Genomic DNA, 27,003 nt, shown 5'->3' with positions numbered 1-27,003 from the left:
TCTCCTTACTTAGGCCCAAGGATTTGATGAACCTTAGTCCCTTAATGTAATGATTACACTCTGGTAGCTTGGTAGCTGTGTACGGAAACTGTCTGAGTCAAGTTGGAGGGAATATTTTGTAACAGGTGTTATCAGTAACATTCAGATAATATCATTTTCACAGTAGACTTTGGCTCAGTTATCATTTAAAAATTACTCTTGTCAAGAATTGCAAAAGGTATATATGATCCTCTAATTAGGATGTCAGCTCAGTGATTACATTGCCAGTGAGCTGGGATTAAAATCAAGGACCACACTTGCTCCGTGCCTTGTGTAAAGTTAGTGTTTATTAAATACTTTTCAATTGATTTGACGAAAGATGTCATCTAAGAGCCAGTCAAGTATTCTTCATAAATTCAAGGGAGTCATCTTTTCTACTATGTCTTCAGAAGAACTTCTAAATTCCCTGGATTCTTTTGAGGCAAGAGAGGATGATGTGTTTCTGGTTTCCTATCCAAAATCTGGTAAAGTTTATTTCAATGTATCTTTAAAATGTAGATATACAAGAATGATAATACATGTAATAAGTTTTATTAAACATTTACTTTTCAGAATTTTTCCACTGGAAATTAAAGTACCTTAAATGCTTATTTTCATGAAAAAATTTGATTAGAAAGTCAAAAAATGTGCTTTGAGAAAATTCAACTGGAGAAATTAGAGCTTTAGCACACTTTTGTTTTGACTTTATTCACAAAGACATACAGATATTAATATATAATAAGCATAATATCTGTAATATTATAAAGTTCTCTTCATACTTTAAGCCAGACATAGTGATAAATAAATAGTTTTTGTTCAATTTGTACTTAATGATTGATCTGTAAATAAATAATTGTTTTCTTATGGGCTGATAAGAACAAGTGGCTAATTTATACCATATACAAACAACTATATATAAGGCTTCCACTAGACATATTTTTTAAATATGTATTTGGCTGCACTGGATCTTAGTTGCTGCATGGGGGATATTTTTAGTTGTAGCATGAGGGATCTAGTTCCCAGATGCTAGATCTAGTTGTAGCATGAGGGAGCTAGATCTCCAGATGGAATTTGGGCCACTTACATGGGGGGCCTGGAGTCTTAACCATTGGACCACCAGGGAAGTCCCTGGACTTATTGTTGCCTATAAACTGGCATTTTCCATTAGCTGCCAGGAGGTCCCCTTCAGCAGCACAAAACTGTGTATTCTCTCTTCTTATCAGAATAAATCAGTATGTTTAATTAAAACAAAGCAAATATCATTACTATATAGTTATATTTATATGACTATTATACATATTTAAGACTATTAATATCATAATCTAAAGTAGTCTTAAATTTAAAACATAATGTTAGAGCACTGTTTAAATATTTATTCAACTATAAGTTTGTTCATCTTGTATCTAACTGGAATTATGAGATAAATGGAAACTAAGCCTCATTTAAAGCAATTTGGAACATTGCTTTCAAATTAGCAAAACATCCTCCCCACCCAAACTTTTACTTCTCTGCTCCAGTTCCCTATAGTCTACACCACTGGAACATATCCTCCTTTGCTTTCGGTAAGATAAAGTGGTATCTCTTCCAGACTTCCTGGTAGTAAATTTGCATCTCCTTGATGTTTGGATATAGCATTTGTTCATTGTTCAAATGCTTTGTTTGCACAACTGCTCTGTATTTGCATGCAGACAAAAACAAGATTCCATGTCTGTATTCAGCAGGGAGCTAGGGAGATAGACATGAATACAACTTTATTTTGATGTGTGCTACTTCTGAGAGACAGAGAGGGTGAGCAATTATAAGAGGGAACTGGGGACTCAGAAGGCAGTTTTTAGAAGAGCAAGATGCATGAGCTTACAGCACCAGCAGAAATCATGAATGAAAAGATCTCTGTGTTTGTGAATTGGAGAAGATGCTAGAAGTGAGAGGTAACCTGGAAGAGTATTTCAGGCTGAGGAAACAGCATATACAGTTTTCATTACTCTTCACGATCTTTAAAATGTGATTCTTCCTGCAAAGGGAACTAACATCTCAAATGCTCCAACAGGTTTATCTGTGTCAAGGTGATAACTATTTATAATAAAACTAATGTAGTCATTGCTTTTATAACTTCATGTTCATTTTCTATATTCATTTTGAGTACCATTTGATTAAAAATGCATTTCATTTTATTTTCTTATGAAGGCACTCACTGGATTGCAAAAATCATTGAGAACATTCCCAATGCTAGAATTACCCTAACACCTCCTATTGAATTGGGAGACATTTCTAAATTCGAAGAACTAAAAACGTACTGTGAGACAAGAGTTATTCCAACGCATTTGAGCTATAGCATGCTACCAATGAATATTAAACAGAAACAATGCAAGGTAAGTTCAATGGTTAAGGACAGAGGCTCAGGGGTACACAAAACTGAACTTGGATTCTTGCTGTGTTACTTTCAAGCTGTGTGACCTTCGAAAACTGCTGATGTTCTCTGAGTTTTGGTGTCCTCATTTAACAGAAGGATAATAGTATTCATGTCACGAAGTGTGATGAACATTAAACAAGAAAATGAGTATATAGGTATTACCACAGTATCTGGATCATAAAAATCTGAGTATGACATTAGTATGTCAACTGTAATTATGCTAGATGATGTCTTATTCTATTCTGAATCTAGTTTGAGTCATTTTCTTTAAATATTGATGTCCAGAGAAAGAAAAACTGCCTTAATAATATTATGTTAATTGTTTTATCTCTCATTTTTGCCAAAGATTATATGGGATAGAATAAAAAGTAAAATGTAATATAAAACACTGAAGAATAGTTATTTCAAGCCATTTTTAAAGTCCTCACATCATTATTTTAAAAGTTACTTCTAATTTTAAAAGTTTTCTTTCTATTTTCATGTACTTCTTCTTAAAATTTGTTTTCATGGAGACTACAGGATCAGAAAAAAAGAGGATAAAATTTGTAAAGCCAAGGCAAGACACATGTGTCCACTGTAAACAATTTCCCAGTAATGATGCCTTTTAAACAATGTCAGTCATATACTTAAAAATAAATAGATAAACAAAACTGCCTAATGTGCGTACATCAAAGCAGATCTTCCAGTGATTACAGCTGTATGACCACACTGTCTCCATGGTTACCATCTATCCTTCAGTTCAAATAAAAGTAACACAGGGAGAGGTAAATGCCATGGAGTTTGTGTTTCTCCCAAGCAAATCTATCAGAAAAGGTGAAGGCATACTAAGCTGATTACAATTTGACTCAATGGAGCATTTTCATTTCAAATAGACTACCTAAGAGAGAGAGATTTGCATAGAAAAGGAGTCTGGTACACTTAACAACCCTTCAGTTCAGTTCAGTCCAGTTGCTCAGTCGTGTCTGACTCTTTGCAACCCCATGAATCGCAGCACGCCAGGCCTCCCTGTCCATCACCAACTCCCGGAGTTCACTCAGACTCACGTCCATCGAGTCAGTGATGCCATCCAGCCATCTCATGCTCGGTCGTCCCCTCCTCCTCCTGCCCTCAATCCCTCCCAGCATCAGGGTCTTTTCCAATAAGTCAAGTCTTCGCATGAGGTGGCCAAAGTATTGGAGTTTCAGCTTCAGCATCATTCCTTCCAAAGAACACCCAGGACTGATCTCTTTTAGGATGGACTGGTTGGATCTCCTTGCAGTCCAAGGGACTCTCAAGAGTCTTCTACAACACCACAGTTCAAAAGCATCAATTCTTCACTGCTCAGCTTTCTTTACAGTCCAGCTCTCACATCCATACATGACGACAGGAAAAACCATAGCCTTGACTAGACAGACCTTTGTTGGCAAAGTAATATCTCTGCTTTTCAATGTATTGTCTAGGTTGGTCATAACTTTCCTTCCAAGGAGTAAGCGTCTTTTAATTTCATGGCTGCAATCACCATCTGCAGTGATTTTGGAGCCCCCCAAAATAAAGTCTTATACTGTTTCCACTGTTTCCCCGTCTATTTGCCATGAAGTGATGGGACCGGACGCCATGATCTTCGTTTTCTGAATGTTGAGCTTTAAGCCAACTTTTTCACTCTTCTCTTTCACTTTCATCAAGAGGCTTTTTAGTTCCTCTTCACTTTCTGCCATAAGGGTGGTGTCATCTGCATATCTGAGGTTATTGATATTTCTCCCGGCAATCTTGATTCCAGCTTGTGTTTCTTCCAGTCCAGCCTTTCTCATGATGTACTCTGCATAGAAGTTAAATAAGCAGGGTGACAAAATACAGCCTTGATGTACTCCTTTTCCTATTTGGAACCAGTCTGTTGTTCCATGTCCTGTTCTAACTGTTGCTTCCTGACCTGCATACAGGTTTCTCAAGAGGCAGGTCAGGTGGTCTGGTATTCCCATCTCTTTCAGAATTTTCCACAGTTTCTTGTGATCCACACAGTCAAAGGCTTTGGCATAGTCAATAAAGCAGAAATAGATGTTTTTCTGGACTCTCTTGCTTTTTGATGATCCAGCAGATGTTGACAATTTGATCTCTCATTCCTCTGCCTTTTCTAAAACCAGCTTGAACATCTGGAAGTTCACGGTTCACATATTGCTGAAGCCTGGCTTGGAGAATTTTGAGCATCACTTGACTAGTGTGTGATATGAGTGCAATTGTGTGGTAGTTTGAGCATTTCTTGGCATTGCCTTTCTTTAGGATTGGAATGAAAACTGACCTTTTCCAGACCTGTGGCCACTGCTGAGTTTTCCAAATTTGCTGGCATATTGAGTGCAACACTTTCACAGCATCATCTTTCAGGATTTGAAATAGCTCAACTGGAATGCCATCACCTCCACTAGCTTTGTTCGTAGTGGTGCTTCGTAAGGCCCACTGGACTTCACATTCCAGGATGTCTCTAAGTGAGAGATCACACCATCATGATTATCTGGGTCATGAAGATCTTTTTTGTACAGTTCTTCCGTGTATTCTTGCCACGTCTTCTTAATATCTTCTGCTTCTGTTACATCCATACCATTTCTGTCCTTTATCGAGCCCATCTTTGCATGAAATGTTCCCTTGGTATCTCTAATTTTCTTGAAGAGATCTCTAGTCTTTCCCATTCTGTTGTTTTCCTCTATTTCTTTGCATTGATCGCTGAGGAAGGCTTTCTTATCTCTCCTTGCTATTCTTTGGAACTCTGCATTCACATGCTTATATCTTTCCTTTTCTCCTTTGCTTTTCACTTCTCTTCTTTTCACAGCTATTTGTAAGGCCTCCTCAGACAGCCATTTTGCTTTTTTGCATTTCTTTTCCATGCAATAACACTGATAACAAATGCCACCAGAGATTAAGTTGTGCTTTATAAAAGTTACAACAGTGACAAGATTATCTATTTTTCCTCTTATAAGCAAAGAAGCCAAAACTCAGAAAAGGGGTGTGTGTGTGTGTGTGTGTGTGCATGCTCAGTTGCTTAAGACGTGTCTGACTGTTTGCACCCCATGGACAGTGGCTTGCCAAGCTCCTCTGTCCATGGGATTCTCCAGGCAAGAATACTGGAGTGGGGTGCCATGCACTTCTCCAGGATTATAGCTGGGTATTTTTAAAACCACCACAGTAACACTACAGTCTGAAGGTATGATCCTTTCTTTGCCACCCTTTAATGGGGACTGAGACTGTCTGGTTGTCCCTGGAATGCCAAGCCAATGACCTGTCTTCTGTTGCTGATGGCTGAGCCCCAAGAGCTTGGAGGATGGGCAAGCCTTAACTACCCCTGTAGTGCTGGACAGATAGAAAGTTCCTCCTCCCATTGTTCTCTATCAGCTCTCAACCCTACTTGGCCTCCTATATTTTCTTCCTAACATTTGCCTCTCCTTTTGAATGTTTCCAAACTTTCTTACATGAAATTTATATTTTCAGCCCATTTCACTCTGTGTATGTGCTCAGTTGTATCTGACTCTTTGCGACCCCGTGGACTGTAGCCCACCAGGGCTTATCTGTCCATGGAATTCTCCAGGCAAGAATACTGGAGTGGGTTGCCATTTCCTTCTCCGCAGATCTTGTCAGACCAGGATTGAACCTGCATCTCTTGTGTCTCCTGCATTGGCGGGCAGGTTTTTTACCACTGTGTCACATGATATTCAGTTAATATTAAATTTTTTAAATAAAGTTTTAATTTTTAAGGCAACAATTTTTAAAATATTCAGTTAATATTTAATTTTTTCTCCAGAGTACTATTCTACCTTCTGTTCATATTCTTAACCTCCCCCTAATAATTTTTATAATTTCTTAGGAGACATTCATAATGTGTGTGTATGTGTAACTGACATGTAACAGTATGTTAGTTTCAGAGGTATGACATAGTGATTTTGTATTTGTATACACACTGCACTATTTAACATTCTTCACTGTCCATGAACACCTTCTTGTAACCTTTTTTGGTAAAATATGTGTTAATGGGTTGCACTGTCCCTCCCACAGATCATACTAACATGTAACTTTAAGGAAGAGTTCTTCAAAGTCCCTAAAAAATTATTCTCTTTATCAAAAAATAAAGTCTTCAACTGGATGTCTAAGGCTTAAAATTCTGCCATTTATTCCTTCTTGCTAAAACGGTGGATTTTTAAACTGTGGTGTCTGGGCCTTGAGGTTCTGTGAATCTGCCCAGGAAGCCTATGCAGTCAGAGGAAGCCCGAGTTGTTGTGTTCTTCCATGATTATCTCTTGGGACAAAGAGAAGATAACTGCAGGGGTAAAGGTGGCTCTTCATTCCTGCGTGTCGTGGTCTTTGTGTATCTTTCAAGTAAAGAGGAGCAGGTGCTGTTAATGAGGGTCACAATACCTGGACTATGAACACAGTAGGGAAAGATAGTTATGTATAAAAAATGACTCAGTAAACACTTCCTTATCTAAGTCAAATATGGCCTCCCTGATATTCAATTAAAAAGCAAGTTAGAATATTTGGTACTCATGCAATCGTGACCTTGACTGGGGATAGTCCTATTATCGCCAGGCTTCTCACATTGGCTTCCAGAGGTTTTTATATGCTCCTATGCTGCTGTTGCTGCTGCTAAGTCGCTTCAGTCGTGTCTGACTCTGTGCGACACCATGGACGGCAGCCCACTGGAGTGTAGTTTTCTGTATTTCACTATTGTAACCCTCATAACACTGCACTGTCAAAAGTGGATTTAATTATCCATTTCCCTCACTTGACTGGGTCAGGAAAATCCCCTAGAGGAGGAAATGGCAACCCACTCCCAGTATTCTTGCCTGGAAAATTCTGTGGACAGAAGAGCCTGGCGGGCTACAGCCCATGGGGTCACAAAGAGTCAGACATGACCGAGTGTGTGCACCACACACACACACACACACACACACACACATCACTTGACTGCAAGTTTTGACAGGGTGGGAATCATTTCTGTCTTGCTCATTATTCTATTCCTTGGCTCTGGAACGTTTTTGCACACTAGCTGACATACAATAGTAAAAGTTGCTCAGTCATGTCCAACTCTTCGTGACCCCATGGACTATACAGTCTATAGAATTCTCCAGGCCAGAATACTGGAGTGGGTAGCCGTTCCCTTCTCCAGAGGATCTTCCCAACCCAGGAATCGAACCCAGGTCTCCCGCATTATAGGCAGATCCTTCACCAGCTGAGCCAGACATACAATAGGTATTAAATAAATATTTATTGAATCAAATTAAATTGCAGTTGCAGTATTTGTATAAATTGGCAAGGTATCTCAGATTCCTTACTCTTTAGCTGATTAAATTGTAGAAAAAGGAATTCCAGAACATTATTCTTTCTACAAAAATGGATAATTTGTAAGAAATCTTCTTGTACGTAAATCATGTTTTGTCATACATCGACATTAAAATATTAATCTTGTCCTTCACCTGAGGAGGACTTTCTCAAGTCTACCCCTGAAAAGATAGGACCAAATTTTAGCACAGAAATTCAAAAAGTCTGGTCATTGGGCCAGCAGTGTCAACATCTCCTGGGAGCTTGCTGCAAATGCACAATGCCAGGCCTCATCCTGGAACTTCTGAGTGAGAATCTGCATTTTAACAAGATCCCCTGATGATTTTTATGCACCTTCAGTTTTGAGACACTCTGGTATCTAAGTCTGTATTTAATAATCAGCTGAAGCTACCAAAAAGTGTGACTTGGACAGGTAAGTGTGGCTGCTACTTTCTCTTAGGAAATGTTTTGTCTTGGGGCTGCTGCTGCTGCTGCTAAGTCGCTGCAGTCGTGTCTGACTCTGTGCGACCCCATAGACAGCAGCCCACCAGGCTCCCCCGTCCCTGGGATTCTCCAGGCAAGAACATTAGAGTGGGTTGCCATTTCCTTCTCCAATGCATGAAAGTGAAATGTGAAAGTGAAGTCGCTCAGTCGTGTCCGACTCTTCATGTGTCTTGGGACGTGTCTTGGGGCTACTTCCATACAAAAATAAATTGATTTTTTTTTAACAGATTATCTACATCATTAGGAATCCAAAAGATATAGCTGTTTCATTCTTCCACTACTACAGGGATAACCCTAATCTCCCTAGCATTGAAACCTGGCATGAATTTTTTGAGCTGTTCCTAAAAGGAGATGGTAAGTATAACAGTGATTTTTATTCATAATATACAGAGAATATCTTCACTCAAGATGAAAACACTTTCAGAAATATATTTGAATAGATCATTCTTTTGCTTCTTCTATGCAAATTCTTTCTCACTTTGTTTCTTCAGTTTTTCTTATCACCAAGGGGTAGAACATATTAGCGATAACTTGTTAGCTGGTTTTCATGTCTTCAGAAACAGAAATTAATTCTGATCAAGCATTATTTTCATATACCCTCAGTCTGTTCCCTGAAGTAATTATTCACTGATTGAAGTACAGTGATTTACAGCTGAAACCTAGACAGGTAGCTTGAAACATAACTTATATATACCTGCATAGAAAATAAATCATGTCTAATAGTACACACACACACTCCCAACCCCCCAGATATAACACATGTGAAACAATTTGCCATCTTGACACTTGGAAGAAAGTAATTTATTCTGAAAACACCTCAGTGATACATTACTTGTGGAGCTGCACAGCACATGTTGGGCCTGCCACCATGCATGACCCTTGGATTTATTCTTTTTTCACCGACTCAGTGGTGTCTGGAGCACTTAAAAAAAACTCTTTTAAATTCCCAGGGCTTTGATTAAACAAAAATAATATAGTAAGAAGATAAAGAATCCAGAAGAGACACAATTTTAAAATGGTATATTCCCTGAGGATCTTCTCTCTCACTGGGCTTAATTACTAATTTCACTATTTTACTTGCGAATTGTCAAGCTTTTGCTTGTTAATTTAAGAGAGTCCACAGCAAGAGTAACCTTAACATGAGGACATAGGAAACTCACCAGCAACAAGGTTTAATATTTTGGTTTGTGATAATTGCTATGGAAGAACATACTATGCTCACACAATTTCAACTCCTCCTTCTATTTTGTTCCCTATCTATTGGCACATATTTGGTAGAATCATCAAATTTCAGAAATGACAGGTATAGTAAAGGTCATCTGGTCATCTTAAACACCCACCTGATGTTTGAAGCACCTTTACAACACCCCCATTTATACAACACCCCCCAAAACTGTAGAGGCTAAGTTTGAACTTCTTAACCTTGACAAGTTCATACCCCTTACTAGTGCCCCAAAGCAACACATTCAATATTGGTACTGCTAAGATGTTTTAAAAAATCTTCCCCTGTGATATAGACTGTGCACATACCGTGTGATACAGACACTTGGTTAGGTACTCTGCAAACACAATCTCATTTCATTCTCACTAGAAAGCATGTAAAGTGAGTGTTACCCTCACTTTACAGGTAAGGAGAATGAAGACTTTGGTAGGCCAAATATCTTTCCCACAGATGCATAAATAATAAGGAGGAGAGCTGATACTTCAGCGGCAAATCCAAAAATCTTTGCTCTGACCACTGAGTCATAACTCATCTGGAAAAACAGAAAAAACCAAAAACTATCCCTCTGATCATTAATTCATCTTCCACCTGATAACCCTCTAAATATTTGAAGATTGTTAGCATGCCTCACTCTGCCTCAATTCCATTTTTGGAATAAGCAGAGTTTAAATATGCAAATTATTTTTGAAAAACAGATCTTGAGTCTGCATTTCTTTAAGGAAAGAAAAGCTATGTTCATCTCCAACTTTACAGACTGTGGTTCCCCACCTCTGTCACCATTACATGAGAGCTCATTTGGCAACATCTCTATCATTTTGCAGTGGTTATATGTATGTGACTGTGTTTCAAGGATGTTCTTCAGTCACTTTTTGAGGAGAAGGTTATTTCTCTTGCAAATGACATGATGTAGTAGAAAAACCAAGCTATGGAGACAGTAGAACTGGGATCAAGTCCTGACTATATTTTATTCCGTATGTAACTTTGCACAACTAGCTTAGCTGTTCTGAGGTTCAGACTCCTAACATAGAATAGGATTTTTAAAATTATCTATTCTGTAGGATTATTTAGAGGCTAAAGTTTGTTATAGAAATGTATTCCCTTATTCTTTTAGACATAGACATTTAAACACACAAAGACTCACATAGTTTCACATTAGAGTGGCATGTTACAAGTAGATATTTACCTAGAAAGATTAATTTATAGCTGAGGCATCAAAATACCCTGGACCCAACTCCAAACCATAAATATAAATACATATGATATGAGCAGATAGGATAGTGGAGATATACATAACTACACATTTATCTAATCTTTAAATTTTCTCTTTCAGTTTATAAATACACTTTAGTTTTTCAAATTACATAATAACTATACATTGTGTTCTGGCAATATCCCAAAAGATTAATATCTCAATGCAATATTAGTATTTTACTTTTTTCCCCTACAGCCCCTTCTCCAGTTTTATATTAGAACTTTATATTTCCTAGGCTATTTCATCTAGGCAAGTTTCATTTTCCACAGTTATCTGTCATCAGAGTGCTTTCTAGAAACTAGTAACCAAGAGCCTCATTATAACAGGATATAAGAGTGGGGTACAAAGTTTGCAGGAAATGTGGGAGGTTTGAAATAGCTGAGGTGACGAATAAGAGAATGTGTTAATGCAGAACAAATAGTTTTGCTGGGCAAACTTAGGGCCTTTAAGGTTGGAAAAATGAATTTGCAGTGCTATAAACAGAGTTGTGTAAATTTTCCAGCAGAACTCAGCAGCAAAGAGAGAAGAAAAGAAGAGGAATTGCTTCATTTAAACACTGGGTGTTTTTTGATGATTGAAATAAACAGTAAAGGGGTGAAAAAGTTAAAGGTATTGGCAAGTCAATTGTTGAGGGGATAAATAAAAGCAAGAAAATGAAGGGGGGGAAAAAAAGGTCAGAGTAAAGGGGATTGTAAAAGCTACCCATTAAGATTTCGCTCTAAAATCAGAATCTTCAGTAACTGTAGAAGAGAGATTGGAAGGTTGATTTCTGACTGAGACAAGGATGGAAAGAGCAGTATATTGAAAAACATGAGTCCCAAAGGAGCTTGGATTCTCTAGGAGAAAGAAGTTCTAGAAGTTGGTAGGAAGCAGTGAGATTTATGACTCACTCTAGCAACTTCTATTCGGGAGCATTTTAGAAGAGTGAGTAATTTTGGATAGCAGAAGGGCCATCCTGGCATATGTTAAGGCCAGGAAGAGGTAGAATAATTCTGTATTACGTGAAGAACGTGCAGAAAAACATTTCCCATTAAGGAATATTTCAAATGTGTTCTGGAAACTGTATTTTCTTTAAAGCCAGAGGTCTACTAATGACCTAGACAATGATGATTCTGATTAAAATATAAACTAAAACTGTAATTTCCTATATTAGTAACAACGCCACAGGCAGCCAATTTCTTTAGATTCTTTTGGCTGGCTTACGTCCTTTTGGAACAAGGTAGAGAATGAATTGATTAGTCAATAGTAGAATAGCTGGCTCTCAAATTATAATCAGGCTATTATGCAAAGTTGATTCTTAAATGTATTTGGGGCATGTTGGAATACGCTTCCTACAGAAAAACCATAATGGACAAGGTCAGTTACACCTAATCACTGGGTATGACGCTGGGTCTGTGTCCCTTCTCAGCTTCTTGGTAATAGAAGGCTCTCCTGACAGCCTGGGAGCTTTCATAGCCTCAACAACTCTGTTGTTGTTGTTTAGGCACTAAGTTGTGTCTGACTCTTTGCGACCCCCTGGACTGGAGCCTGCCAGGCTCCTCTGTCCATGGCATTCCCCAGGCAAGAATACTGGAGTGGGTTGCCATTTCCTTCTCCATGGGATCTTACTGACCCAGGGATTGAATCCATGTCTCTTGCATTGGCAGGCCAGTTGTTTACCTCTGAACCACCTGGGAAGCCCTAGCAACTCTAGGAGGTGACATTAATCACCAGGGCTGGACTGTAGCTACTGGGGAGAGAGGGTGAGACAGATTGAATCTGTAAGCATAGCTTAGGATTCCAGGGACTTCCTAAGTTTGAGAGAAAATCAATCTTCCTCCTATATGTGTTTTGTGCCTAGGAAAAGGTTGGCCATTCTTAGAAGATAAACTATTATCACTGATATGGTAATTTGGGTAATTCTAAGATAAAGTATTATGTAAGATAAAGTATTATGTAAGTCACTGAAATAGCAATGAGATTGCTAATAACTGAAGATTGTATCAGGGCAGCTCTTCTTAGCACCATTATTATTACAGTCTTCAGGGTCCATGGAGTAGAAAATTGGGCTGATACTCTAATGATACCATTGTAGTCTTGGAAATTCTTGTTTTAAAAATAGATTATAGTTATTTTTTTTGCCCTTTGCTTCCTCATGAGCTGAAGCTATGAAAAATTGCAGTTAGCTTAGAGTTTGTTGTACTTCAATTTAATCAAAGATTTAATGTTCTAAATGTATATCACAATGTCTGGCAGACACTAATAGCTTAATAAATGTTGATTAAATGAATTAGCAGTCAGCAAATCTTCAGGAAATTGCTAGTAATATAGCTCTTTTAGGATTGAGGCACTGTGCGTGCTTAGTCACTCAGTCATGTCTGACCCTCTGTGACCCCATGGACTATATAGCCCACTAGGATCCTCTGTCCATGGGTTTTTTCAGGGACGAATACTGGAATGGATTGCCATTTCCTCCTCCAAGGAATCTTCCCAACCCAGGGATCAAACCCGCATCTCCTGTGTATCCTGCATTGCAGGTAGATTCTTTACCCACTGAGCCACCGGGGAGGCCAAGACTGAGCTAGTATTAAATCTTTGGATGATAAGGAAATGTTGACAAAAATTAATCAATAGTCTATCTAAGAAAAAATGGAAACTTTTACTTAAGTCAACCCGAGGATTAAAACCAAGGAGACAGACTTTCAGAAAGCTCTGAGGACTGTTCCCCCTGCTCGAGGTCAAAGCACAGTTATATAAGTTCTGAGACAAGGGATCATATGTCAAATGATGTGTAATAGAAAGTTTACATGGTCCAGATCTACATGTACAAAGTGAGTCTTGAATCATCATGATTTCGTACAAGATTAAGAAGGAACATTGTCTCCTAAGGATATCTGGTTAATACGGAGGCACAATACCCTCTAAATGGGAGAGAGAAAGCCCAAACAGGCAAACTTTTATGTTTAAAGTTTTCTTCTCTTACCGTAAAATATGAGCTTTATTTCACCAATGTCCTGCTTTTGATCATTATTTTTTTAATGGCTATTCTCTGAACATGTATCTTTTTCTTTTCTTTGAACTTTTAAATTTTATATTGCTAAATTTTGTAATGTAGCCAATTAATGTTGTAATAGTTTGAAGTGAACAGTGAGAGGACTCAGCCATACATATACATTTATCCATTCTCCCCCAAACCCTCTCCCATCCAGGCTGCCACATAACATAGACCAGAGTTCCATGTATTATACAGTAGGTCCTTGCTGGTTATCCATTTTAAACATAGCAATATATACATGACCATCTCAAGTTCCCTAACTATCCCTTCCCCCTGACAACCATAAGTTCATTCTCTAAGTCTGTGAGTCTTGACCATTAATTTTTTGATAGAAAGCATTAGGTGATCAAATATTTAGTCCCGTGATGCCAGGGTAGTTGCTTACCTAGTCTGAGTCCACTGTGTCCCTTGATATCAAATCTTAATATCCTGATTCTGTTTTTCCTTTTAGGAGGTTGTACTTGTAAGATAAATGGCAAAGGGTAATAGTCAATTCTCAGTTGTCCATAGTACTTAATGCCAATTTTTGCCTTGTGTGTGCATCCATGTGTACGTTCATTACTTTTTAAAGAGCTGTAGATATGAAAAACAGTTTCAAGTTTTTTAGATATTATTAACTTCATAAGAGTTGATGATAACTTTATAAGTTACACAAACAGTAGTCAAATTTGCCAATAGGAGTAATTACTATGTCATTAGTAAAGACTGAAGCCAAAACCCTCCTAGACCATACCATTTTCCTAGTATTTTCCTTAGATCAGGAAAAGGATCTTTTATAGGGGAAAATTGATTCTTCGGGTGTCATAAGACAAGTTACATTAGAAGACTCATCAGGTATAAAACCCATTATTCAGTACTATAGCACGTTTCTCCCTGAGAAGGAGTTAGAATATCCAGGACCATGCAATCCTGTAGGGCCACTTTTCTCATCGTGGAAACTTCCAAACTGAGCAAGCTTTTAATGGCTTGATTACTATCATTCTGAGCTTGCTGAGTAAATTTCATTAAAGCCTCTATGTGATTAATGATATCTTCCCTTCCAAGTGAAGGAAAGAGAATCACAGCCAAATGGTCATACCATTGGAAAGCTGATCAATGCTTTAATGCCAGCATGCTTGCATTAAAGGCAGATTGACAGGGGCTGTTTCCAAGACTTCCTGTAGGTGACCTTGAGCCCAGGGGAAATCAGTTGTGCATCTTCCAAACCAACCAAAGGAAGGCCAAGCCCAAAACTTGTTCCATAAACCCACTGCTTTCCAACATTTAATCATCTAGTGTAAAGGAGTACTTACAACCAGGTTCAGAACAAGTGTCACTAATTGGCCGGGTAGTAGGGTCTCACTCAGTGATATTGGCAGCAGCATTAGCTTGCATAGTACTGGAGTCTCTTTCTCCTAAAGTAAAATTTGTAAGAGCCATCCAGCTAGAACCTTGGAGAAGAGAAAGCCACCAGGGTAAACTAGGAGTATTGGACATAGGCAGTTGGCCACAAACCCAGCAACTGGATGGATTTTTTTGAAACTTGCAAACAGTTGAGTCCAAGGAAGAAATATATTTGGTTCATAAGTAAAAGAATGAACAACTATCAAAGTAATTAGGATACCAACCTGGTGTGGCATCTTGGTTTAGCTGCCTACTTCAGATGTTGTCTTCTCATCCTGGTCTGGTAGTGATGGTCTTAGGCAGGTGTCAGAAATAGGATCCGCAGTTCTTTCAGGAGAGGAGGGCTGACTGGGTCCCTTCCATCATGACTATCAATGTTCCTTTACCTGACTTTTCCAGTATGCATAATGTCCCAGTTACAGGTCATGGGGTATCTGTTCTTCATCCTAAAATGGATTACTGTGATAGTAAGTTTCAGAAACAGTCTTTATGGTAATATAGCAAGAAGGAGCCATCTGAGAAGTAAATCTTAGGTAGTAAATACAAAAAACCTTAATGACAACAACAGTAGAAATAAATGGCCCATTAAACATGATATTTTTTCTCTCTACTAAAGTAATTACCCTCATTTCTACCAAACATAGCCAAATTAAGACTAAATTATTTGCAAAATAAGTCTATTTTAATAAACTTGGCCTAATTATTTACATAAGTGTAATTGATCATACAAGTCCTTTTAAGGTGACTCTGCTAGAACTCTTTATAAAGAATCTCAAATTGAAGCTATTTTGGAATTGTGAATCCTCTGGGGACTTCTGCATACCAATTAAAATAGGTGCGATATTTTAGGATGGGAGCTCTCTGAGCTAAACTGCTTCAGTCACGTCTGACTTTTTGCAAGCCCGTGGACTACAGCCTGCCAGGCCCCTCTGTCCAGAGGATTAGCCTAGACTATGGGATTCTCCAGGCAAGAATACAGGAGTGGGTTGCCATGCTCTCCTCCAGGGGATCTTCCATACTTAAAGTAAGTTTTTACGATTCAAAGGATAGGATAAGTTCTCTAAGTCTTTACAATTCAGAAGATCCAAGAAATTAGCCCTAACCCTACAAATATTTCCCCCTGCTAACTTAATGTTTAGAAAAGAGAAAGTACACCTTCAGGCAGGGATCCAGAAGACTGACTGACATGGTAAAAAACTGATGTTCTACAGGCTTTTCCTAATCGTGCCCACAAAACTCAGTTTTGGAATGACAAAAAGAGTCCCATCTTGATCATTTCAGGGCAGGTTTTCTTTTAATTCACAATTAAATAAACACTTGCAAGCATACATATACTCAGCTGGTATCCCCACAGGTGGCTGTCCATTTGGGAGCTATTTGGCCTTTGAGGCACAATTTCCTGTTATCAACTTGACACCCTAATTTATTTATGACATATGATCTGATTAATTTTCTGAGGACAGTGTGATGAATTGGATGCATGCTGCTTCTGAGTCTAGCTCTCCAAAGTGGGTCAGTTCAACTTTTATATGTGTCTCAGTTTTCTCCTCAATAGTCTAAAATCACCATCTACAAGATGACCCATCTTTTTGTCATGTGTCCCTGGAAGAGTAATATTTACTTAATGGTTGTAGTGGGGTTCCCTTGCTCTTTGGAGCTGAATAATTCTGTCTCTCATTTTACTAGCAAATGGTTTGTTTAAAACATACATCACCACCTTGTTTGTTTTTATTTAATACAATTTAAGTCAAATATAACAAAAACCCAGCCACCTACATTTTCCTGAGCTCCCTGCTCAAAGCCCCCTGTGGCCCCTTCCCCCAAAATGCACTGGTATGCCTTAAGACTCCAAGTCTCAGTGAAGTAGAAAATAACTCCAATAACATTTTTAGGATTATCACTTAAAAGCAATGAGATCTGGATAGCAGGAGAATGCACCAGAACATCTGAACTGTACCAAGAAGCCAGAGGAGCTCAATGTGTCCACATTGATACCAAGTACAGGTTCAGGTAGATTCTAGGTACTTTCTGGTGTCCTGCCAGCTACACCATGCATATTGAGGAAATGTTGATCAACAGTCAATCTAAGAAGTGGAAATTTTCATTCAAGTCAGCCTGAAGATTATCACTCATGAGACAGTTATTTCAGAAAGCTCTGATGACTATTTTGACCCTTAGAGGTCAAAGCACGGTTTTGAAACCAAGGATTATGTGTCAATTTAGGTATTATTGACAGTTGACACGATCCAGATCTACAGGTACAAAGTGAGTGATGGGTTATGAGCCATCATAACCCCTTTAAGGAGGAAAATTACTTCCTAAGGAGTTGTGACCCTTTATATGTTTAAGAAGGGGTGTACCACCTAAGGAGGCCAGGTGACTGGATAGGCACAATATATTCTAAAGGGAAGGGAGGAGAGCCAAATGGACAGAGAAAGCTTTTTATGTGAAAATTGTTGTCTTGTCATAAAAACTGAATTTTATCTCATCAGAGGCATGGAAATATGTATATGTAGTATTTTATCTATTTATTTATTTTAAATATTCATTTGGTGGCACTAGTAGTAAAGAATCTTCTCGCCAATGCAGGAAACGCAAGAGATGTGGGTTCTATCCCTGGGTCAGCAAGATCCCCTAGAGTAAGAAATGGCAATCCACTCCAGTATTCTTGCCCGAAATAGTCCATGGACAAGAGGAGCCTGGCGGGCTACAGTCCATGGGGTTTCAAAGATTCAAACATGACTGAGCACATAGTCACTTATTTTTAATGTTTATTAATTTATTTGGCTGCATCAGGTTTAGCTGAGGCACATGGAATCTTTGTGGTGTCATCGTGCGGGATCTTACATTACCCACCCCCCAAACTCTCTACTTGTGGAGTGTGAGTTCAGTAAGAGTGGGGCACAGGCTTCGTTGCTCTGAGGCATGTGGAATCTTAATTCCCCAACCAGTGATCAAACCCCTGCCTCCTGCATTGCAAGGCATATTCCTAACTACTGAACCACCAGAGAAGTCCCATATGTAGTATTTTAAATGACTATATTTTATGCTTAAATTGTCAAGCTAGTCAACTTTTCTGTGGTGAGAAGTTGCTCACTGTTTGTTTTCAATCATCATCACTTAGAGGTTATTTTGCATGATAATATTTTACTTTCAAGCCTTAAGAGATTTTTAAGGCTGTCAATTTAACAAAACAATAAAGAGAGCATATCAACTACAGAGAAATCCCTGAGACTGTGTTTTTCAGCCTTGAACTGTGAACAGAATTTTTTGAGGAAGTTTGTAAAGTTTTTGTGTTAAGAATTTATCATTATGAAACTCATGTCACTTTACAGGAAGAAAATTATAAATTCTCATTTTTTTCCCCTGTTTCTCCCAAGATCCAAAGTAAATATCAGAACACAATTCTTGGGAAAAAAATGGATCTTTCTAGTTCTGCTGTCACTTCTGATGATAAAAGAATATTTACTGGAAATAAGAAAAAAAAAAACAACAAAAAACCCCACAGCCTAATTAAAAGAAGTGACCACCCAGCTTCATTTCACAATAGTGTATTTATTAATAGTTAAAATGGTGAAACTGAGCTCTCTGAAGGAAAACTCTTTCACTCCAGAGTCTAGTATGTGTGTACCTTACATTGACTACTTCACTGACATGGGAAGAACCCAAGGATGCAAAGCTATAATGTTTAATGAAAGCTTTTTAACACATTTAATATTAACACAACAACTCACTTTTCTTCTAGTTGTATATGGATCCTGGTTTGATCACGTTTTAAGCTGGGAAGAACACAAAAATGCTAAGAACATTTTAATTATATCCTATGAAGAGATGAAGAAAGTAAGTCTTTTCTGCCATTTCAACAATGAAAGTTTAAGTAAAATTAAAACAGGAAATCAATCAGAGTCCCATTTTCAGATTTCAGAGAATGAATTTGATATTTTGATGAGTTACGCTTTGGGTATATTTATTTATTTGCTGTTTGCTCAGGATCCTTCTAAAAACATAAGGAAAATAGCTACTTTCCTCGGTTTAAACATGACTGACAGTGAGATTAATCAGATTGTTTGGAAAACATCATTCACTGAAATGAAAAATAATACAGCCAAAGAAAACTGTGATCCAAATCACACCATCTGCGCCCTCACTTCTAACAGGAACCTGGTATTTAGGAAAGGTAAGTCAGAGATGAGATGCTTTGCCTGGATTTATATTCGGACGTAGTTACATTTTGCCATTTTTAATGTCTCGTTTGAGCTTTGTTCACCCCATACCTTGCCCAGCGGATTGTGCATTGTTATCCCTCAGTGAAGGTTTATTAAGTGAAATTCTTGAGTTACATTCTTTCCGGATGTTGAGATTCCCAGGCCCAGTTAGGAGCCAACTGAGAGACAGACACAGGTGTCAGACAGATGGAAATGATAAAGCCCCTTGAAGAATGTGCTCCAGGTCTGCAGCCTAGTGTGACGGCTCATAATGGATCCTGAAGTTTACAAACACGTTCACTTAGTCGTAGCCACTCCAAGGGAGTCGTGACCCCTGCTGGCACAGGACACTCAGAGTGTGGTACAGAGCAGTACCTGCCACATGTTTTCTCTAGGAGAGAAAAAAGAGCTGATGGATGTGACCAGGGCATTTTTCCAACTCACCAATCAAACAACTTGCCCTGCAGAGAGAGGTGGAGAGAAAAGCTGGGATCATTATCTGGGGATATTCCTCTGCCTGGAAGCACCGAGTACACATGTGCTCAGTCGTGTCTGGTGCTTGTTGACCCCATGGACTGTAGCCCACTAGGCTCCTTTGTCCATGGAATTTTCCAGTCAAGAATACTGGAGTGGATTGCCATTTTCTGCTCCAGGGGATCTTCTTGATCCAGGGGTCGAACCCTCATCTCTTGTGTCTCCTGCATTGGTAGGTAGATTCTTTACCACTGAGCCACCTGGGAAGCCAGAAACACAGAGAGAAGGAAATAAAGCCCCATGAATTGCTAACATTTTACTTAGAAACAGTTTGGGTACATCTGGATATAGAATTATTTTGAAATCCTTGTGTATTATAATCCAGATCTGGGAAGAAAATGTTTTCACATTTTTCATAACTTACAAAAACAAAATTATTTGCGTCTATATACTCAGGTTTCTTACTAAAGCATACACATTTATTTGTTCTTTGCCTCAACTGTGTATGTTGTTTAGTCGCTAAAGTCCTGTCTGACTCTTTGCAACCCCATGAACTGTAGCCCACCAGGCTCCTCTGTGCATGGGATTTCCCTGACAAGAATACTGAGTGGGTTGCCATTTCCTTCTCCAGATGATCATCCTGACCCAGAGATTGAAACCAGGTCTCCTGAATTGCAGGCAAATTCTTTTACCACCAAGCCTATCAGTTCAGTTCAGTTCAGTCGCTCAGTCGAGTCCGACTCTGTGACCCCATGAATTGCAGCACGCCAGCCTCCCTGTCCATAACCAACCCCCGGAGCTCACTCAAACTCATGCCCATCGAGTTGGTGATGCCATGCAGCCATCTCATCCTCTGTCATCCCCTTCTTCTCCTGCCCCTTAAGCCCTCCCAGCATCAGAGTCTTTTCCAATGAGTCAACTCTTCGCACAAGATGGCCAAAGTATTGGAGTTTCAGCTTTAGCATCAGTCCTTCCAAAGAACACCCAGGACTGATCTCCTTTAGAATGGACTGGTTGGATCTCCTTGCAGTCCAAGGGACTCTCAAGAGTCTTCTCCAACACCACAGTTCAAAAACATCAGTTCTTCATCCATACATGACCACTGGAAAAACCATAGCCTTGACTAGACAGACCTTTGTTGGAAAAGTAATGTCTCTGCTTTTTAATATGCTATCTAGGTTGGTCATAACTTTCCTTCCAAGGAGTAAGCGTCTTTTAATTTCATGGCTGCAATCACCATCTGCAGTGATTTTAGAGCCCCCCAAAATAAAGTCTGACACTGTTTCCACTGTTTCCCCATCTATTTCCCATGAAGTGATGGGACCAGATGCCATGATCTTTTAGTTTTCTGAATGTTGAGCTTTAAGCCAACTTTTTCACTCTCCTCTTTTACCTTCATCAAGAGGCTTTTGAGTTCCTCCTCACTTTCTGCCATAAGGGTGGTGTCATCTGTATATCTGAGGTTATTGATTTCTCCTGGCAATCTTGATTCCAGCTTGTGCTTCTTCCAGCCCAGAGTTTCTCATGATATACTCTGCATATAAGTTAAATAAACAGGGTGACAATATACAGCCTTGACATACTCCTTTTCTTATTTGGAACCAGTCTGTTGTTCCATGTCCAGTTCTAACTGTTGCTTCCTGACCTGCATACAGATTTCTCAAGAGACAGGTCAGGTAGTCTGGTATTCCCATCTCTTTCAGAATTTTCCACAGTTTATTGTGATCCACACAGTCAAAGGCTTGGCATAGTCAATAAAGCAGAAATAAATGTTTTTCTCGAACTCTCTTGCTTTTTTGATGATCCAGCAGATGTTGGCAATTTGATCTCTGATTCCTCTGCCTTTTCTAAAACCAGCTTGAACATCTGGAAGTTCACGGTTCACATATTGCTGAAGTCTGGCTTGGAGAATTTTGAGCATTACTTTACTAGCATGTGAGATGAGTGCAATTGTGCGGTAGTTTGAGCATTCTTTGGCATTGCCTTTCTTTGGGACTGGAATGAAAACTGACCTTTTCCAGTCCTGTGGCCACTGCTGAGTTTTCCAAATTTGCTGGCATATTGAGTGAAGCACTTTCACAGCATCATCTTTCGGGATTTGAAACAGCTCAACTGGAATTCCATCACCTCCACTAGCTTTGTTCGTAGTGATGCTTCCTAAGGCCCACTTGACTTCACATTCCAGGATGTTGGCCAACTCATGTGTTGATAGACCAGATATTGTTTTAACTTTACAGGTTACTTTTGTTCTCTTGGGTGGTTCATTTAAAAATCTCCTTAGAGTTGCAAAAATGAGGACTAGGAGAAAGGGATATTTATTTACCAATATACACTAATAAACTATTTTTGAATGTTTATCAAATGTTTATTAGTAAAATATTTTCTAAAATTTTTACCTAATACGTATTAATAAACTATCAGGTTTATTAATTGGATAGGTTTCAATAATTGAATAAAATACCAACCTGTCATTCAGTAGATCATAATCTAGATGATTTCAAAAACTGAGTAAAATACAAACCTGTCATTCAGTAGATCATAATCTAGATAGTAATATAAGGTAATGACAACTATATAGTAAAATATAAGCAAATGTGAATCTATATGGGTAAAGGAAAAAATGTTTGCCTAGCAAAATAGGTGAAGAGATCAGATCTGAAACTGAGAGCATATGTAAGATTTTACTAAGAAAATGCCAGGAGGAAATACATTCCATCAAGAGACAAGAGCAAGAAGAAAATCTCAGAACCACCATGGAATTAGATGGTATCTCCTGGAAGGAGCAGGTAGTGCCATGTGCTAAAGTGGTGGTGGTTGTTCAGTTGCTCAGTGGAGTCCCACTCGTTGCAATCCCATGCACCCAGACACCCCTGTCCTTCATCCGCTCCCGGAGTTTCCTCAAACTTATGTCCATTGAGTCAGTGATGCCATCCAACCATCTCTTCCTCTGTCATACCCCCTCCTCCTGCCTCAGTCTTTCCCAGCATAAGGTTCTTTTCCAATGAGTTGACTCTTTGCATCAGGTGGCAAAAGTATTGGAGCTTCAGCTTCAGCATCAGTCCTTCCAATGAAAGTTCAGGGTAGATTTCATTTAAGATTGACTGGTTTGATCTCCTTGCAGTCCACAGGACTCTAAAGTGATAGATGATACATAAAGCAGAATGAGAGAGAGAAATATTATGGCCAGAGAGTAAAATCTCTGATGGACACTGTGAGGTCTGTTTGCTGTTTTAAGAATGGACCTGATATAGTCAGACCTGTTTGCTATAAAATTAAATAGAACCAGAGTTGAAAATTGATTAGAATAAAGCACAAGCAGAAAGTACAATTAAGAGGTTGTTGTAATAGTGCAGGTAAGAAACACTGAGGGTCACAATTTGGGTAGTGGCAGTGAGCCACTGATGGGTGCTGCTCGGCTGAGAAGTCAATTTAGGAGCCATCACCAGACTGTGGAATTAGGTAAAATTGTTCAGGGTGAGTGGGAGGAACTAGTGAAGAAAGGGTAGGAGGGGGAAATCCTGAGAACCCTGACATCAACAGCCCAAGACAAGCCAAGAAAAGAGATCAGCCAGAATTAGTAGAAAGAAAAACCAGGGTCAAACATGACCATTTGTTTACCATTTGTAAATTCTGAGAATGCAGTTTCTATGGAATTCTGAGAATTCAGTTTCTAGCAGTGGAGATGAAAACCACATTGAGGTGGAGGTTAAAGAGATAAGAGATTAAACAAGAGCAGAAGCGAAAGACCACTCTTAAGCAGAAGAATGGAGGACAGTATTGGAAAGATATCTAAGCAGGGTGGGGAGAAGGGTTAGAAGGAAAGAGGAAGAGATGATAAAGGGAAGACAGAACATAGAAAGGGATGCATGAAGAAAAGAGTAGAGAGAAACAGGAAGGCACTCAGAGGGTCCATGGTAAAGAGAATGCTGAAAAATGAGGAAGTTCTGATCCTTAGTCTAGTACTTCTGTTGACATCTTTTATCTTTGCCCTTTGAGATCTGATTAGCAATACTCAGTATTCACATGGCTTATCCAGCAAGCTTGAGAAATTTTACTCCAATGAGTTAATCTCTGACTTGCCAACTAGTGACCCTAGAAAATATCACCAGGTGAAACCATATCAACATAACTGTAACTAGCAACAGTAATTCTAACACCTTTAAATTCTCCCTAAAAGTGGTTTCCTTATTTCATATCTAAAAAAAAAAAAAAAAAGGTAACAGTGGAAACAGCCTCTCTGAAACTAGTCCCCTTGAGGGCCAATTAGAAATTAGAATTATATGAGGAATTATACACAAGGATGGGTCAATAGAGACCACTCACTTCATTTCTTGAATGGCTGGATGGAGAGGGAGTGAGTGGGGAATCCATCCTTTGAATATAATCATTTCAACCAAATGACTAAAGTTATTGATTCAGACTCCGTGGTGAACAGAGCCATTCCTTACTTTTCAGAGGGGAATTTGTGTCTGCAGTTGTCTTTGAAGTCAGAAATGGAGCTGATAGTCTAGAAAATTACTATGGTGGCCACAGTGATCAGGTGATAAGGAAGGGTACAGAGTAGTTCACATAAGTGTCAGAAGTCCAAAGGCCCATACAAACTAAAACTTAGGGGGAATGTTATGGGAGTACAGAAATATATATGGACAGGATGCATGTTGCAATATTGCTTATAATAATGAAAACCCTGGATGTACTTTAATGGCACTTAATATATTTAATCAGAAATTTAAATATATTAAGTTACATTCATGTTTATGACGGAGTCACCCAAACTAGAAATGCTAGATGAAGAATAGCCAGTGTTACTGAGTACTTATTCTATGCCAGGAACATTATTTGATTTATCTAAAACTTGGCAACAGACTTTTAGAATGCTGTTCATGTGATTTTATTGAGACACCAGGCATCTGAGTAACTTATCCAATATCACACCACTAGTAGTTGGCAGAGTCAAGATTAGAATCCAAATGGTATTATTCTACTCAGGATAACTTTCACTGTAGGTGTACAAATATTAATATTGGAAGATGGTCAAAGTATAATGAGAAAAGTAGGTTATAATTGTATGATTTTAAATGTAGTTTATATGCTTATATATGTTAGCAAAGAAAAGCATCTAGAAGAATGCATGCTAACCAATTTATCAGCCATGTGAGCTAGGTATATTTTCTTGATTTTTATCTTCTTTTGCTTATAGATATGTATTTTCTGAAACCTATATATTATTCTTTAAATATGTTTTATTTAAAAAAATAGAAGAAAGAGTAAAAGAATAAATCAGAAACCAAGCACACAGAAGTCAGGTCAAATGTAAAAAGAAAGATAATAATGTTACAGGTGAATTAATATAAGAAGCCAGAAAGGAGAGCCAAGAAGGATGAAAGAATATTGAGTAAATTGATAGCATTAACACTGCTTTTTCTAAGAGCCAGGCACCTTGATCTCATGAAGCTGAACTTGTGCCCCAACTGATGATGTGTTTCAGAGGCAATACCATTTCCTGACTTTGGGATCTTCTGTCTCTGATATGACTTTCTTTCCTTTTTCTTCTCCCCCAAACAGAAGAGTTCCACTTTACTTCTTAAACTCAATCTTCTGAGCCAGGAATCAACAACACCAGAAATTTCTTAGGTTGTTACCCATTCCTTTGCTGTAGGTGACATTGTCTGATATTCAGTCAAGCCATGGGGTTTTGAACTCCCACCATGTGGTCAGCACCTGACTCAGTACTACAGGATTACACATGAACAATGCCTTACTGTCCCTAACTTGACAGAGTGTATAAGCTAGTTGGAGAGAAAAGATTATAGAGAATAATATAAGACAGTCTATGTACATGCATGCTAAGTTGCTTCAGTTGTGTTTGACTCTGTGCAGCCCTACGGACTGTAGCCTGCCAGGCTCCTCCATCCATGGGATTCTCCAGGCAAGAATACTGGAGTGGGTTGCATGTCCTCCTCCAGGGGATCTTCCCAACCCAGGGATCAAACCCATGTCTCTTATCTCACCTGCATTGGTGGGCAGGTTCTTTACCAACAGCACCACCTGGGAAGCCCAAGACAGTCTGTAATGAAGAGATACAATGATGTATTTTGAGCTCCAGTGCACCTAGACTAGACCCCAGGGATGAAGCCTGGGGCCAAAGTGACAAAGGACCGTGATCCCCCAGGTCAAGGATTGATGTTTGGTGTAGTGTGTGTGATGGAGGTGAGAAGGGCAGTCTTATGGGGTTGATGCAGTGGCCAAGGCTTTGAGGGTGACTCCAAAAATCAGGAGAGGCCAAAAGACCATGTGATGTGTATGTCTTATTTCGATTTCAGGACACCTTATATTGAAAGTAAGGGTGTCATACAAGTAACTTGGTTATTTGTGTTTTAAACTCTCTGTAAACAATTTTGTAAAAGAAAATTTCCTAAAATGAGAGCAGTGAACTACGCCTATAGTATATTATCAGCCCCATTACGACTGCAGAGGTGAAGAGGTAGAAAAATAAATGAAGTATCATTGCATCCACTTTGTCTGCTTTCTGTTTGTATTAAATTTAGGTGAGATCCTTCTTTGCCTGCTATAGTAAAACCTAGGGTATTTATATATTTTTATTTTCCTTTCCAAGAAATAACTTTTCAAGCTATACAAATTAATATGCAATTACTGAAGAAATTAGAAATAACAGACAAGCAAGTGAAGAAAAGAATAGTTCCCTACCATCTTAGCAGCAAGAGATAAAATTACTCACATTTTCATATAAATCTGATGGCTTCCTTTTGTATATACTATACATTTAAATTGGTTCTTGTCTGATTTATTTCTGATTTTTTTCAGGGGCAGTGGGTGATTGGATAAACTACTTCACTTCAAAGCAGAAGAGAGTATTTGATGAACTATTCACAGAGAAAATGAAGCATAGTGAACTAGCAAAACACTTTGGAGATTACTCTTAATATAAATGGGAAATGAAACCAATTTCCATTTTATGCAAGGCAGTGCTTGGGGAATACATAAATATTTTTCACCAGAGTGGAAAGTAGATATTTCTTGCAGTGAAAAACAGATACCTTATGAAAAAGTGTCATGTGTGAGAGACAATTATTAGCCTATTTGGGGACAGATAATTACTAATAAAAAGAAGTATACAATTTTTGCATGGCTGAATTATATGTCTGCTTTCAGGATGTTCATAAGACAAGGAGATGACTTTTATTTAGAGATAAAATATTACTG

General features: G+C 38.6%; 1 protein-coding gene across 1 annotated transcript; it reads left to right on the top strand.

The window, feature by feature from the left end:
• The first annotated feature begins 358 nt into the window (after positions 1–358).
• Positions 359–26,723, top strand: LOC120857992 (sulfotransferase 6B1-like). Its single transcript, XM_040233903.1, has 6 exons — positions 359–503; positions 2,203–2,387; positions 8,437–8,563; positions 18,846–18,940; positions 19,091–19,277; positions 26,605–26,723. Exons 1-6 carry the CDS (start codon positions 359–361, stop codon positions 26,721–26,723), a joined length of 858 nt encoding a protein of 285 aa, XP_040089837.1.
• Positions 26,724–27,003: the final 280 nt, after the last annotated feature.

The sequence above is a fragment of the Oryx dammah genome, unplaced genomic scaffold (assembly GCF_014754425.2).
Source record: "Oryx dammah isolate SB20612 unplaced genomic scaffold, SCBI_Odam_1.1 HiC_scaffold_29, whole genome shotgun sequence".
NCBI lineage: Eukaryota > Metazoa > Chordata > Mammalia > Artiodactyla > Bovidae > Oryx > Oryx dammah.
The sequence above is the reverse complement of the archived record's forward strand: the minus strand, read 5'-3'. Positions and strand labels throughout refer to the sequence as shown.